The 15,033-nt window shown below is 39.8% G+C and overlaps 2 protein-coding genes across 5 annotated transcripts in view; both read right to left on the bottom strand.

Moving 5' to 3' along the window:
* CD226 (CD226 molecule) overlaps nucleotides 1-5,938 on the bottom strand; it is a 109,929-nt gene extending 103,991 nt beyond the window's left edge. Inside the window, exon 1 of the mRNA XM_045790251.2 lies at nucleotides 4,360-5,938. The gene's annotated coding sequence lies outside the window, so the exon portion shown is untranslated. The remainder of the gene's footprint in view (nucleotides 1-4,359) is intronic.
* Nucleotides 5,939-5,979: 41 nt separating this feature from the next.
* The window catches only part of RTTN (rotatin), a 142,457-nt gene continuing 133,403 nt past the window's right edge, over nucleotides 5,980-15,033 (bottom strand). For all 4 annotated transcript variants that reach the window (XM_045790253.2, XM_087869736.1, XM_045790255.2 and 1 more), the window contains 4 exons: nucleotides 14,152-14,419; nucleotides 8,471-8,574; nucleotides 7,305-7,374; nucleotides 5,980-6,387 (listed from right to left, as the gene is read on the bottom strand). In XM_045790253.2, the coding sequence (XP_045646209.2) occupies nucleotides 6,302-6,387; nucleotides 7,305-7,374; nucleotides 8,471-8,574; nucleotides 14,152-14,419 (528 nt within the window). In that variant the 3' untranslated portion in view covers nucleotides 5,980-6,301. The remainder of the gene's footprint in view (nucleotides 6,388-7,304; nucleotides 7,375-8,470; nucleotides 8,575-14,151; nucleotides 14,420-15,033) is intronic.

The following is a 15,033-nucleotide window of genomic DNA, read 5'->3' as shown; positions in this document are numbered from 1 at the left end:
CTTTTAAAAAAGCAGAAATGGAAACGTGAGGGTGGGTGGAGGCACCTGATGGAAGAAAGTTAAAGAATTAAGTCACGGAGGTAGGAGAGAAAGGGCAGGGGTAAGCAAGCTAGAGAAGGTGAGGGGGTAAAGGGTGAGTTGGGAATAACGTCGGGAAAGTACCCATACCGTCTAACCTCTGGCAATCTTTCGCTGTACATAGGGAGCCAGGCAAGAATCAGCCAGTTAAGAAACAAGAGGAAGGTCTAAGTTACAAGAAATACTACAGGGGCGCCTGGGTGGCACAGCGGTTAAGCGTCTGCCTTCAGCTCAGGGCGTGATCCCGGCGTTGTGGGATCGAGCCCCACATCAGGCTCTTCCGCTATGAGCCTGTTTCTTCCTCTCCCACTCCCCCTGCTTGTGTTCCCTCTCTTGCTGGCTGTCTCTATCTCTGTCGAATAAATAAGTAAAAAATCTTAAAAAAAAAAAAAAAAGAAATACTACAAGCTTATAGTGTTATAGAACCTCTCTTAATTGGCCCCCATGGAACAGATTTTCTAAGATTGAACAATCTCCATCCTCCTGATAAACACAGTGGCTGACAGCGGAGCCCGTGTGCACGGGGGCTGGCGGACCCCTCCAGCACAGGCCTCTGGCTTCCACTAGGCAATTTTCATGCTGACCGAGATCTGGCTATACCTGTTACTAAACAGTATGAACCACTTAGATTCATTACAGAAATTACAGAATTTGATTAAAGAGTAATGACAGAAGTGAGGTAAAAAATATTTATTTCTTTAAGAACTGAGTTGAATGTTTTGCAAATAATTGGTAACAAGCAGTCCCTTACAAAGGGCTACTGAATCTGGTATGGTGAGATAACAGGGGGGAAAAAAAGCCAATAGTAGTAATTACCAAAAATAGTAAAAATCCAGAAGAATTCCTGGATAAAACGGTAAACAGAAAAAAAACAGGAAGAGGCTGGGGTTTAGATTGCTTAATAAGTGTCTTAGTTCTTGCTCGTTTCTAGAAACGAACACTGGAGAGCTAAGGCTTCCATGTCGTGGGGATAAACTCCACACAGCACATCTGGCTTCACGCTAGAACGTCATCTTACTTTGTTCTCTCAAATTAGTATTTCTGGTTCTAAAAGAAACTAGAATTAATCACAAAGTCTAAATGCAGATTGAATAAATTCAATCAGCATCTAATCTCTAATTTTTTATTTGGGAGGCAAATACTTTTACCCCTAATTATATCACATTTTTCTCTTAAATTGACTAGAACATTGGCCTGTGGGGCAGAGACTGGTGGTTGCCTAACCAAGCCCCTCATCCCTTCCTGACCAGCAGAGTCCTGAGTCACTAGATATGGCAGTGAGTGCACCTAAAGGACTGCATTCCACTACCCTTGCAGCCGGGAGTGACCATGAATGGACTGTGTTCTGTCCAAGGAGATGTGAGGGCAGGTTGTTGGAGTGGTTTTTTAGGAAGGATCCTTAAAAGGGCAACAGACAGCTGGGGACATCTTTTTCCATCCTTTTCCTTTCTGGCATTCATGAGGTAACCTGCTGAAGGAAGTGTGCTATCAAAGAGAGGCGAGCAGAAGGATGGTCACTTGAGTCCCTGAGGACACTGTCAACAAAGGAATGGCCCCCTGGGGGCTTCCTACATGTGGGAGAAAACCCAACATAATAAAAAAAAAAGAAAAAGAAAATCCTCTTTTGCCAAAGCCATTATTATTATTATTATTATTTTAGAGAGAGATAGAGCGCATGCTCGCACATGTGTGGGGGAAGGGGGCAGAGAGAGAGAATCAAGCCGACTCTGCGCTGAGCATGGAGCCAATGGGGGGGGGGGTTCAATCTCATGACCCTGGGATCACAACATGAGCCGAAACCAAGAGTCAGACGCTTAACCAACTGTGCCACCCAGGTGACCCGTGAAGCCATTATTACTTTATATTTTCTACTCCGTGCAATCACGGCTTTCCCTAACAGATACAAACTGTAAATCAGGTATCATATCCATAAACAGATTATTTGCAATCCAATCTTTATGAGTTTCATCAGAAAATGATTAAAAGTAGTAGTTCTCCCTTTTATAATCTTTTTATAATCTCTTTCCATTGCAAGGCAAGGGAAAAATGTTCTAATAGAGTATCTGAGGAAATCATGTTTTCAGAATTTGTCCAGAGCGGCAAGCAATCTGCTTGCCACCAGAATGCTGAGATTTGCTGCCCAGATGAACCACATGGGACACAGACGCTCCAAAGGCACAGCCATGGGTAGAGGTAAAACCACAGGGAAAGACATTATTGAAAAAGGAGAAATGCATGAAGGAATTTGTTCCTTGGAGTCTACATTAGAACACATATTTTTCTCTTGGCTTTCATGCCAAATTAGTTAAAGAGAAATTTATTGAATGTTACCTTATGGATCTTTTGTGAAACATTATTTTAAAAGAGCATTTTTTTTTTTTCTGAAGCAGATTTCTCAAATGCAGAAGGAGCAAATGAAACGCAAAGATGAACGTTGTTGGTAAGATTAAAACAGGATCACACTGAGCTTGTCATGTCTTGCTGCCAAATCTCCGAATCCTGGGGTTTTGGCATAGTCTTTCATACATCCTGAGCCTTGAGGTCCAGCATTCTCTCACTCAGTCCCAGTTGACTTACTATTTGAATTTTATAAGGAATTTCCCATGAAGAATAATTTTTAACTTAGGAAGAATAAACCCTAAGTTGCCCATTCACAGAAACAATGCCATTTAATCATCCAATTCCCTTGACTGTTTGGATCACAAGTCAACAATATGCAGACAGAAGAAAATGGCTATCCTCGAACTGATGGATTCTATAAGCTAAGGTTTTCTTTCATATACTAAAGTTTATATTTCTTGCATTTTTCAAGTCAAATTGGGGAAGAGCAATATTCACCAATTCACAGTCAATCCAGAAAACCTGACAAGCAGAATAAAATGTATCACGTCCACCCAGCTGCATTTAATACCTCCACACAGTGCTTTGTAAGACTTACGCTCTCCATGATGACTTGGTGAGTGTCCATGAGCTCAGTGTGAACACATCCCCACTAGAAACTGACAATCCTTTTGGAATGTAGAAACCTCAGTTCTGACAACATAACTCACTTTCCAGCCTATGCCCCTCCCCAAAGAAATAGAAGGGTTGCAAGGACACAAAGGATTTAATGCTTTAATGAGGGAGAGATCAATCTTTGAGAACTATATAAGAATAATTAATCACTGATGACATCCAAAGGATAATCAACTATGTGCTAGGTATTGTGCTGGGCACTCCGACCTCTCCCCAGCTTTACAAGGCACCCCCAGGGCTGCCACTGCTGTGTAGGAATGAAGCCAGGGTTGACACCAGGTCCATATAGCTCCAGAGCCCAATACCTGTAACCACTCCGTTATGCTCTCTCCTTCCCTAAGAGAACCATATGCACATCTGGCTATGGCAAGAGCAGCGATGCTAATCATTCATTATTCCTATTGATCAATTTGCCAAATTTGTGGAACATCATGAGTCAAGAAGCAGATCTCAGGAAATGGGGGTAGACAAGGTGCAGCCACAAAGACTAATGATGTAAGATTACTTCAGATGATGAGTATATTTAATGCTACAAAGGAAAATTGATGACCTGCAGTTAAACAGCAAATACTATTTTCACTTCATTCTTTACAGAACACCAAAGAAAAATACATCCAGTTACTCGTTTTTTAAAGTGATTTTAGGAAGAGAATGAAAAGTCTCCAGCTAGGTCTGCTAAGATTCTACTTGTTTCCTCTGTTTTCGAAACCAAAGGCTGCCTCCTCCTGCAAACCGTTCAAGGTCTTAAATTCAGAAAGCCTCTGTAAATGTCTGCACATCCTGGTTAAAAAGGTACAGGCTTTGTCTGCATTCATAGCACACAGACAGTACTAACCCAATTTAAAAAAAAGGCCACAGGATGGGAAATTTGGAGACCACAGGCATGAACTGGTCCCCTATACCTATTTTCTGGATCTCTGCTTACAACTAGGGATGTGTGATAGAAAACACACCTGACTAGCATTCAAGACACCCATAGTCAAGTCAGATTTCATCAGTAAGTAGTTGGGTAATGTTAAATCATTTTCATGTTTAATCAGTTCTCTGTAAAATCAGGGGTATTAATTATTGGTTCTCAAATTGTGGTGAGAGTAGAAGCTCACTAACAATTCTCCCAGACATAGGCCTAAGACTCCATTTCAGTGAGTCCAAGAATCTGCATTTCAACAAACATCCTAGGGGATTCTGACGCTGGTGGGTCCCCAAGTTAGCGCCACAGCAGCTGCTGAAATAGTGGGCCAGTGACCTCAGGAATCTTCCACTTACCAGTATCCCCCCTGGTTGTCTGGACACAATCTGAAGAGATGCAGATGGGAAGGGCTGCCGTCCAGGACCATGAAGACGACATGCCTCTGAGGCTCGTGTCCCTGAACACCAACAGGTGACAGTGCAACTTTTCCTGAAGCCGTTAGCTCTGCTCCTCTTCCAGGGCTGGCAGTCCTTCTGGGCATCAGCAGGCAACATCCCCGAGTGGTTCAATCTACTGCGCTACAAATCCCCCCAACAGCACTACCTTGAACTGCTAGGGAAAATAATCAATTACAACTCTTCCTGATTTCAAAATATGAGGCAAGGGATACCCTGATATGTCAATTAATCAATCAATGAACCATAAAGGAAATGATCACTTCCCTGGAGAGATCTGATTTTTGTAGAAAAAATGGTAGTTATCTATAAGATCCAAATACAAAGACAGGAATTCCAATGAGAAGAAAGAAAAAGGAGAAGGCACAGCACAGACAGACAGGCAGCCACAGACAAATTACAGACAGGCAGCCAGACTAAATAATAAACATTCTGAGAATAATGCCTGTGGCCTAGAAAGAGCTCTTTAAATGGAAGTTACAGAGAAATCCATGCCATTATTCATCAATGAGAACTTATAAGGTAATACCAAGAAAATGGCACAGGATATAAGAAACCAGGAGAAAAGGTAGAAATAATTCCTGATTCCTGCTCTTAGAATTGGTGAATTTTTCAGAGTATTGGCATGTCCATTTCTTTGAGTTAACTTGGGTAGCCCAGGAACTTCTGAACTTCCAAGATCTATTGTTAAGATTTCTAATCAATAATTTTCAGACACCACAAATTTATCTACTTCTATTTCAATATTTAACATCTATTCTGTCCTCATGCTTCTAGCTTAAATAAAATCACCTGGCTTGTTTTAGTGATGATAGCAATTTGCTAAAGCATTTTAAAAATGTTATTTTGCTAACCATAATTCAATTAGAACATTTTGCCCTAAATAATGAGTCTGTACAACTGTGTATATGTAAATAATGAGTGTGTATAGCGATGTGTTTTTCTTTTCTTAGACACAATTTTCTTTCTTTCAAAAGTGTTGGGAAAACTGCTGTAATTGATCACTACTTGAATGATATTGGTGTAAGTTCTCAGTTCAAAACTAATGTTCATTAAGAGTTATTTCATCATGAATACTTGACAGAACTTATTCCTGCTAGATTTTTTTAAGTCTTCATGATGTGTTGGGCTGAGCTAGAATTTGAACCCAGGCCTACCTGATCATAAACTCATTTCTTCCTTCTTTATTACACAGCATTTCAGAAGTTGAAAGGTGAAAATAATAAAACATAGCAAGTTTACAAATCATATGGAAATCAGTTAATATCACTAAAAATTGCATAAAGAAGCTACTGACCAAATTATAGACATTTATATACAAGTATCTCTTTACCGATGTGTATGTTCTGGGCAATAAAAAGGTTTGAAAAATAAGGATTTGTACTGACAAGAGCCAAATTCCATGTAAAAATTAAGGGAAGAAAGGAAATCAGAACACCCTGTCTTCTTCCAATTACTAAAATTTATATTCATGAGACTGATAAAAGTCTGCAAGCAGCAATTATTAGTCAATTTTTAGTTTCTAAAAATATTTTATTAAATAACTGTTAAATATGATTTTTACAAAGCAAATTGCATAGAAAAAGATAAAAATGTTTATGTTCCCAAAACTTTCTATGCCTTTGGTCCATCATCTTCTTGTCAGCTGCTCTTATTCAGAGAGAGCTGGTACAACGGGACAGAGCTGAGATGTCCCAGTTTTATTTCTCACCAGGCAGGACAGGCACAACACCTTGCAGAGATTTAGCATGTCTCCAGGTAACAGTTGCTACACAGAGCTTGCTTCAAGGTTGGCTCACCTGTCTGGCGGCCATCAGTTTCAGGGAGGAGAATCTCACATCGCTCAGGAAGAGTTAAGAAGCTGAACGAGGTTTTCAAGACATTTCAAGTAATAGGCATTTAGAGGGGTTTCTTCTGAGTTTGAGAAAGCTGAGAGAGAAAAATAAGAGTACCGAAGAGTAAGTTTATTAAATTTAGTACTGCACTTAAGAACAGACAGAATTCACATTTATTTTTATTTATAGTTTAGCCAAAAAGTATAAACAAAAAACAATACACCTCCATAATGGCCACCATTACCTATGACCCCAAATGAATGCCTTGCTTTATGTTCTATACCATCCCTCCAAATGCACAAATTCTAACATAATTACCTCTAGAAACTCATGGTCACAGTGAGAAACAGACCAAAAAATCCACAAACCACTTATAAAAAATCAGACTATAAAAGTACAAATTAATAACCAACAGACTTAGTACAGTACAAGAAAGACACGGTACAGCGCCTTAGCATAAAAAGTGCTCAAAGAATAATGCTTAGTGAAAACTGGTGTGACTTAAAATGAAAAATGAACTGTGAAAAGAAAACCCTGCCTCCTATCATGATCACATCACAGGGCTGAGAGGATAGAGGGGCAACTCGATCTATTCTCGGAAGACTGTAATTCAACTCCCTGATGTTAGATCAAAGTTTTCTGTTCAAGGTCAATTCTAATTGGGCCCAGTTCTTATCACCTCAGAACACATTATAGCACGGCGGTAGCCACTGGCAAAGGAAGTTTAGTGCACGAAAAAGAAAATGAATTGGAGAAAGATCAAAGACATGTTTTAAGAAATTATATCTCAAACCTTCATCTATCAAAACAATTTATTATTTAAAAAGGTGATATAATGAAAAGTATGGACCAGATACCAGCACATTTTATAATGCTTCGATAAAAAAGCTTCTCAAACATCAGTGTAGAAAACGGTCATCTTTCTGTGAACTATCCCAACGATTCATTAATCAGAGAATTCACTTAATAGCTTCCAAGTTTAACTGTAATCTCTTTCATAATAAAACTTACTTTTCTTTGCTAAGGAATATGCTTCATCCACTCTTCTTTTTATTGATGGATTTTTCAAAGTTGTTTTTGCCTGCAGATAACATAGAGCAATCCATTAATTAGATTTATTTCCACATGCTATGGATCAAGATACTGCAATACTAATGTTGCCACTGCTGACCACAGCACTGAGCAGAATATTACAAAGTATAACGACAGAGCTGGGGAATTATGAAGGAGAACATCCCGCTGTGCCCTGGCTGGCCCACAGCCTTCCCTCCCTGGCTCGCTTCTTTCTCTGCAGCTCCACGTGCTTCTTCCCTTGCCCTTCCCTTTGCCCCTTCTCCCCTAATCTCAAGTCTTACAGGAAGACTCAGTCTGGGTTTCAATATTTCACATTCCCTCAAACCTCAGATTTCAGATGAAGTATATCAAACAGTACCAGTCGGTCAACAGATATTCACTAAGTAACTGCAAAGTGTCAACTCCTGTGCTAAGCCCTAGGGATACAGGGTGAAAGCGACAGCGCTGCCTCTTTCCTCCTCTTTCCTCGTGTACACTGTCGCCAGCCAGCCAGCGGGGGGAACGAGCAGCACAGACAAGGGACAAACAGCATGGTGCCTATCCTAACACTATCACTTGGCCACTTGTTAATTGCTAGATATACAAGGGCATTTCTCTCAGGAATGAGATGTCTGCAATGAAAGGGAAGCCCAAAGGCCAGAGAGAGCAAGTCCAAGTCCGCATCCGCCGATGCGGACCTGGGGCTGGCCCTGAGCTACAGCCTTACAAGAACCAAGTTTTTTCAAAACTTAGTAACGGCACATGCTAGACAAAGAGGAATCATACAGCTGGATAAAACATCATTATCTGTTTTATTTCAGGATGCATTTTTCCTTAATACATCTTTTAGCAGAAGCGATCTATACTAACATTAAACCAATATGCCAAATCAATTTATATCGACAGGGAAAATTCACCAAAAGAAACACCCTTCTGAAATAAGACATCCTGTTAATTAAATGAAAAAGATTTCAACTGATGGCTCACTAATTGTATAAATGCACAAGGCAACAAGGTCTCTGAGTTCATTTTTTTCTCTTACTGACACTCCTCCGGCGTCCCTGGGTGCATCCTCAGAGGGTTGGTGTGTGCCCCTGGCTATAACAAGGACTTTAAAAACTGACCTTTTGATAATTGTGAATCAGAGCCCAAAGCGCAGCTGCTCCAATCCTCTGAGCATTTTGATTCTCGCTTTCCAGACAGGCAGCTAGTACACTGATGACTTTTTCTAATAATAAACACATTAGGAAAAAAAAAAAAAAAAAGTTCAGTCCCAGACATTACAATGTATTCTGATCTTGGACTAGTCAAATACTCCCTTTTTCCTCATCAGAATACATACAAAAATACACAGTCACTAGACTATGGCAAAAACAATCTTGTATACCATATGTGGGAGGACAACCTCAAAACAAATTATTTTCATGACAGGCACAGAATAGTCAGGGAGGCCATGGCAGCCTAATTTTTTTGGCCCTAATTCAACAACAGCACATTCATTTAAACAACAATAGTGCAGAAGTAAGTAATTACACAAAGAGTTGTATAAATGAGCTGTTCAATTATAGCTCACATTTTCGTGTACAGGAAAACAGATTTGCTCTTATGATAAATTATAAAGACTACAATAAGAACTTCAACAGCATGGGTTACTATAGAAAACAATAATCAAGAAATACAAAATTGGTTAAGCCTTTTAAAAAAGGACTAAACATTTTAGAGAAATGTTTTTGTGTATGTGTACGTCAGAGGGAAAAGTGATTTAAAGGCACATCAACACACGAGATTAGCTCCCTTTTTGCAAAGCTCGCCAGAGTAGGAAATCCAGACTTACAAATCATCTGCAGCGGCCTACTCACTTTAAGTGCAGATGCAAAGAAGTCCAATCGCAAGGAAACTCTCAGGGCATTTCTGACCAATACATGAACCTATCTTATTACTTATTTTTATGTATCATTAAATTGTAGCAAATTATTTTTCCTCTAAAATGTATGTTTAAAGACAGGTAGCATTCTTAAGGGTTGTCATGGGAACTCTCCGTATGTGTAACCACCCCCACGCTACTGGATGCATCTAATTACACGTAACCTGGTTCAGGGCAAAGTGTGTGTCTGCTCACTGATGAATATTCCAACCACAGTGCCAGTTTATTTTAGGGGCTCAATAAATACTAGTTGGATGAAAGATTCCATAATTAAGGCAACAAAAACGCTGCTTCAGTAATTCTGTTTTGTTTTTAAAGAAATTTTAAGGAATTTTAAATCTTTTACAGAGAAAAAAAAAAGCTACTCCATAAAGTAACTTCTGACCACTGGAGGGACAGTGTGGAAGGTATATGTGGGTACTGAGCTTTCCTGCCAACTAGCCCCTACTCCTTACCACCTCCTCTACATTCCCTAGTTCACTTGCTTTTCCTAGACCCTAATTTTCCCATAACTAGCCTATATGGTTATCTGATGGAATTGGTTATGTGAGGTTGTATGTGGCAGATGGTCCTCTTAGGGCACGTCATGAAATGAAAGGGTGGTTCCCATGTGTTTCTTCTGAGTATCATCAAGTGATATTTTTATATAGTGCACTAAACACAGAACATATAACCCATAATCTAAGTATAACAACTCCCTCGACTAGTTACTATCTCTTAAGCATTCTTTTTAAAGATTTCATTTATTTATTTGGGAGCGAGAGAGCACAGAGCAAGATTGAGAGAGCATAAGCAGGGCCAGGGGCAGAGGATGAGGCAGACTCCACACTAAGCGGGAAGCCCGATGCGGGGCTCAATCCCAGGACCCTGGAATCATGACCTGGGCCAAAGGCAGACACTTAACTGCTGAGTCACCCAGGCGCCCATCTTAACCATTTTTAATAAAGTACATATATAGATCAATTAATGTCATGTCCCCAATGATGATGCCACTGGATCAATTTTTAAAAAATACATTTCATTGTGAAATATAGCATGCATACAAAAAAGGCACATTAAACATATTTAAGTTTAACTAATAGGTTGTCCATCAACAGATGAATGGATAAAGAAGATGTGGTATATATATACAACGGAATATTATGCAGCCATCCAAAAATGAAATCCTGCCGTTAGCAACGACCTGGATGGAACTAGATGGTATTATGCTAAGTGAAGTAAGTCAGTCAGAGAAAGACTCTGATCAATCTGATATGAGGAATTTAAGAAACAAGGCAGAGGATCATAGGGAAAGAGGAAAAAAATGAAACATGATGAAACCAGAGAGGGAGACAAACCATAAGAGACTCTTATTCATAGGAAACAAACTGAGGGTCGCCAGAGGGGAGAGGCAGGGGAGATAGGGTAACTGGGTGATGGACACTGGGGAGGGTATGTGTTGTAATAAGCACTGGATATTATATAAGACCAATGACTCATAGACCTATACCCCTAAATAATACACCATATGTTAATTAATTGAATTTAAATTAAAAAATTAAAAAAATTTTTTAGAGTTTAATAGGTATGAAGTGAGCACCCACTACACCTATAAATAACTTCAAGAGAAGAGATAACAGTAAAATGTAGCTAGTAAGTAGGAAATGATGAGTTTTAAATGCTTATTACCTTTCCTCTTAATATAATTGAGTTAATTACAAATTTAGATGGTCATATTGCTAGCTTGAATCAGCTATTGTAAGAGTATTTACACCATGAAAATCAACAAATGCAAGAAACCAGAGCTGAATTAATGATAAAGCTAAAAGAGATTTTTTATGACTATATTTTACATAAAGATGAGAAATAGTTTTAATAGCATATTACAAATTAGATTTAATGACAATACATTGATTGGGAAAAGAGGTGACTGCGATGCAATTTTATTTGTCAAATCATGAAACTGCAACCACAGACTGGCTAGAGATACAAGAGTTCAGCAAAAGTCTCCCATGTTGTACTCCCATGTTGGGTACATATACATTTATAGACTTGTTTAATTATTATTTCAAATCTTTCAATTTTTCACTTTCCTATCTCCTGCAAACGTTTCCAGGCTTGTCACTTACTTATCTACATATGGCATAAATAAATTTATCTTTAAATCTGGGTTTCCTAATTCCAATACCAGAAGCCTAGGCAGACGAGTCGGTGTATTTTCTCTGCTGGTTCTCACTCATGTTGCCATGGTTCTTGCTGTACTTGGTCACATTTAACCACACCCTGGTTACCACTTTTGAAAAACTGTGGAGGTTTCTCTGAGGCCCAGTATGCACTTGTCCTCCAACCATCAGAGTGGCAGATTGCCTCTGCTAAACACCCAGAGGCAGTCAATCGAGGTTCGGCTCAAACCAAGGTCACAGGCCACTGAGGCTCTACATTTCTGGGGTACAGAGCTGTGAGGAGCAGTCTGTGGTGCCCACTCTCACACTTGTTTTTTTCTTTTCTTTATAATCGCCTGGATAAGGGTTGGGGGACCAATTTAATTTTGATTCATCCTTCTCCTAAGAGGTTAATTCTTTGGTGTTCCACCTTACTACAAACAAGATGGCCCATAAACTCCCTATCTTGGACACTCCGTTGTTCCCTGACTCCTTGGCATGCCTGAACAAAAACCAAACATACAAAGTTGGCAAATGTCCTTGAAACAAAAACTATATACTTCATATATATATATTGTGTCTCTCTAGGCACAAACTTTCAATCAAAATTGGCCTGGGAGTTTCCCACTATCTTTTTAGTTCTTTGATTTTTTTAACGTGAATTTTGATATATTTTATCTAGCATAATTTTGTCGTCTTCAGAGGAGTCCTTGCCTGAAATTACCAAAAATAAGGAATACTCTAGCTCTATTTTCACCAGCAAGGTCAAGCCCCACAACCCACTCCATTTCTGACAATCAAAACGAGAGGTTTGGGCACTAATGAGCAGAGTTTTTGCAGTCTTACCTGGTAGATTTTTAAGCTAGCTGACTCTGCTAAGCCCTCCCTCTGGATCCCCAGTTGGAAATGGGAGGCAGTACTCGTGACATGTCTTCAAAGGCCTGTACAAAAACTGCACAGTTGCTGCCTCCTATCCCTGCCTCGGAGGCCCCTGATCACACGTCTCTGGGGCTGAGGAAGCTACTTCTTACCAAAATTTTGTCCAACTGCTTTAAGTTAAGGAAGAAGAGAAAGCATCGCTATTACAAAGAAATGCTAAAAATAAATCCAGAGGGAAAATGTAGACTTCTCCTTGAATTCCCTAAAGCCCATCCTTTTTCCAACTCTCTCAATAATAAAATTGCAGTGAGAAGTCCCAAAGAAAAACTTCTGAGAAAAATGAATAACAAATAGGTGATAGCAGGCCTGGGAAGAGATACCTCACATATGCTATCTCACTGCCCTATGAGGTAAGGCCTATCATTAGCCTCACTTTAACGAAGTGAGGCCTGAGGCACACCCGCATGGCAGCCAGCACAGCATCAGTGGAAGAGCTCATATCCACAGTTCATTCCGCTAAGTTAAAAGCTGACCGAGCTTCTAAAATCATCCCTGTATTTCCGATAATTCCATAATTATCAGAAAAAGAGAATCACCACTGTGTACACAGCAGGACGTATGCAGAATCATTGCCACTCACTTAGAAAACTCCATGTGTCACAGAAAAACACCACTAAGAAAGATTAAGTAAAAAACATGAACAGAAAACAGAATTCATCTATCTGGAGCATGTACCACGTACCATAAATGGTACTAGGCACTTTACGTGTGTTTATAAACTGATTTCTACCAAAACCAAGAAAGGAAGCGTTATTTTACAGATGAAGAAACTAGACCCAGGGAAGCTGCCGCAGGTGATGCTGGAGTGAGCACATAGGGTTGGCATCCAACACAGGTGTGTGGAGGTCTAGAGACTGCCTCTTTTTTCTTTTCCTCCAGGAACAATGCAATGTAACCTTATAAAACTCCCTCCCTATAAAATTCACACTCTCCTCACAGAAACAGCACATGGATGCAGAAACAGAGCTTTCCATTGCCCTCCTTCTGCTTCAAAATTTTTCTGGATCCTTGCCTCATCTGTCCCACATCTCAGAGAATGAGTCTCTGTAAGGCTAATTTCACCATTTGGTCTTGGGTTCTGAATTCTCCTGCCTGCTCAGGAGCTCTCTCAATCACTGAACACTCACTGAAGTGCTCATAGTAACAGGAACAATTCCAGATGCTACAGATTGACGTGAAGAAGACAGACAAAAGCCTCTTGACCTCATGAGAGCTAATATTCTAGTGTGGGCAGACTAGGAATAAACGGATACATGCTGAAAACATATAGTATCTCAACTGCTGATAATGCTATGGAGAAAAATAAAACAGGAAGGGGAGACAGTGAATGACAGGGAAGGAGACGAAGCAGGAAGAAGGATGTGGGGACCATCATGCTGACAGTGTGATGGGTGTGGAAAGGCTTCACTGAGGCAGCATCTGCTCAGAGATCTAGAGGAGCGAGGGGAAGAGAGATGGAAGCAGTCAGGGTGAGGCCAGACAGCGCCCACTACAAGCTCCTTCCTGCTGGATCCAGTGTGGCCACCAGAGGCAAGACCTGCTAACCCCGAGAAGATTCCTGGCAGTCCCTGGAGGGCTGGAGACACGTCTGGTTCACCTCTGAGGACGGAATCACCCCTGATTCATTCCAACAGCCTCTATGCTCCCACAGTGCCTTAAACACAGTGGTGCTTAATGAATATCTGACAAATTATTTATAAAACAATTTTGTGTTGTAATCAGAATGGAATACCCTAGAAATGACCACATGTATAAAGAGATGCCCATGTATGTGTGAGGGGGGTATAATGTGAATACTCACCATTAGCCAGGATCTTGGGCTTATTGGCAGGACTGAAGCAAATATTATGAAAGATAAGAAGTGGTATATAAGGGCTGCTCTTATGCTTGTATTTGCTCATCTCTGTAAGTAAGTCTAAACAGCCATCCAGCCTCAGGATCATTTGTTGCCCATCTTCTCCAAATGATATATTCAGGAGTAACTTCAACCAAAGAATGGTCAGATTACTGAGATGCTTATTTCCTCCTTTTGGCAATGTTAGAGATAGAAAGTTCTGTAAGAAGTTGCTCTGTGGGTAAATAGAGAGAATATTATTTTCTTCCTGAGTCTCTTCATTATTTTCCTTGTCCCTTGGAGACCAATTAACTAGAATTCTGCTCTTCTATTCTACAACTTTAATTCCTCCTTCCTCCTACCACCTACCTTCCAAATATTCCATCTATATTGTTTCTAGATATAAGTGAATAAGTTGAGGAGAACAAAATAGTGCTCAAATTTTAATTCTTACTAATTCTTTCCTGATGATGGATAAAATAACTACATATAGTCAACTCTTAATTATTTAGGATGGATAGTTCAGTTTGGGGATTATTTCAGGCCTCCTGAGTTTTCTCTTTCTGTCTGCCTTCTGGCAATTTTGCTACTCATTAAAAGCTATCTTATGGGGAGGAAAAAGAAACAAAACCCAAATCAGTCTTGGATACCAGTTAACAACTCTAGTAGTACTGAAGAGACCTGAATCTAAGCGTTCTTAAAAATAAAAAAAAAAATTCTATGTGTACATCTTATATTCACTTTACCCTAACTACCACTTATCTTCACAGATAATTTCTCATGGCTACATGCTATTCTAGTAAACTTAGAGATGAATACCAAAAATACCAGCTAAATATTTTGATCAGG

The sequence above is a fragment of the Ursus americanus genome, chromosome 19 (assembly GCF_024610735.1).
Source record: "Ursus americanus isolate L20-20 chromosome 19, mUrsAme1.1.p, whole genome shotgun sequence".
In the NCBI taxonomy this organism is placed as follows: domain Eukaryota; kingdom Metazoa; phylum Chordata; class Mammalia; order Carnivora; family Ursidae; genus Ursus; species Ursus americanus.
Note: the sequence above shows the minus strand (reverse complement) of the source record. Positions and strands in the feature narration are given on the sequence as shown.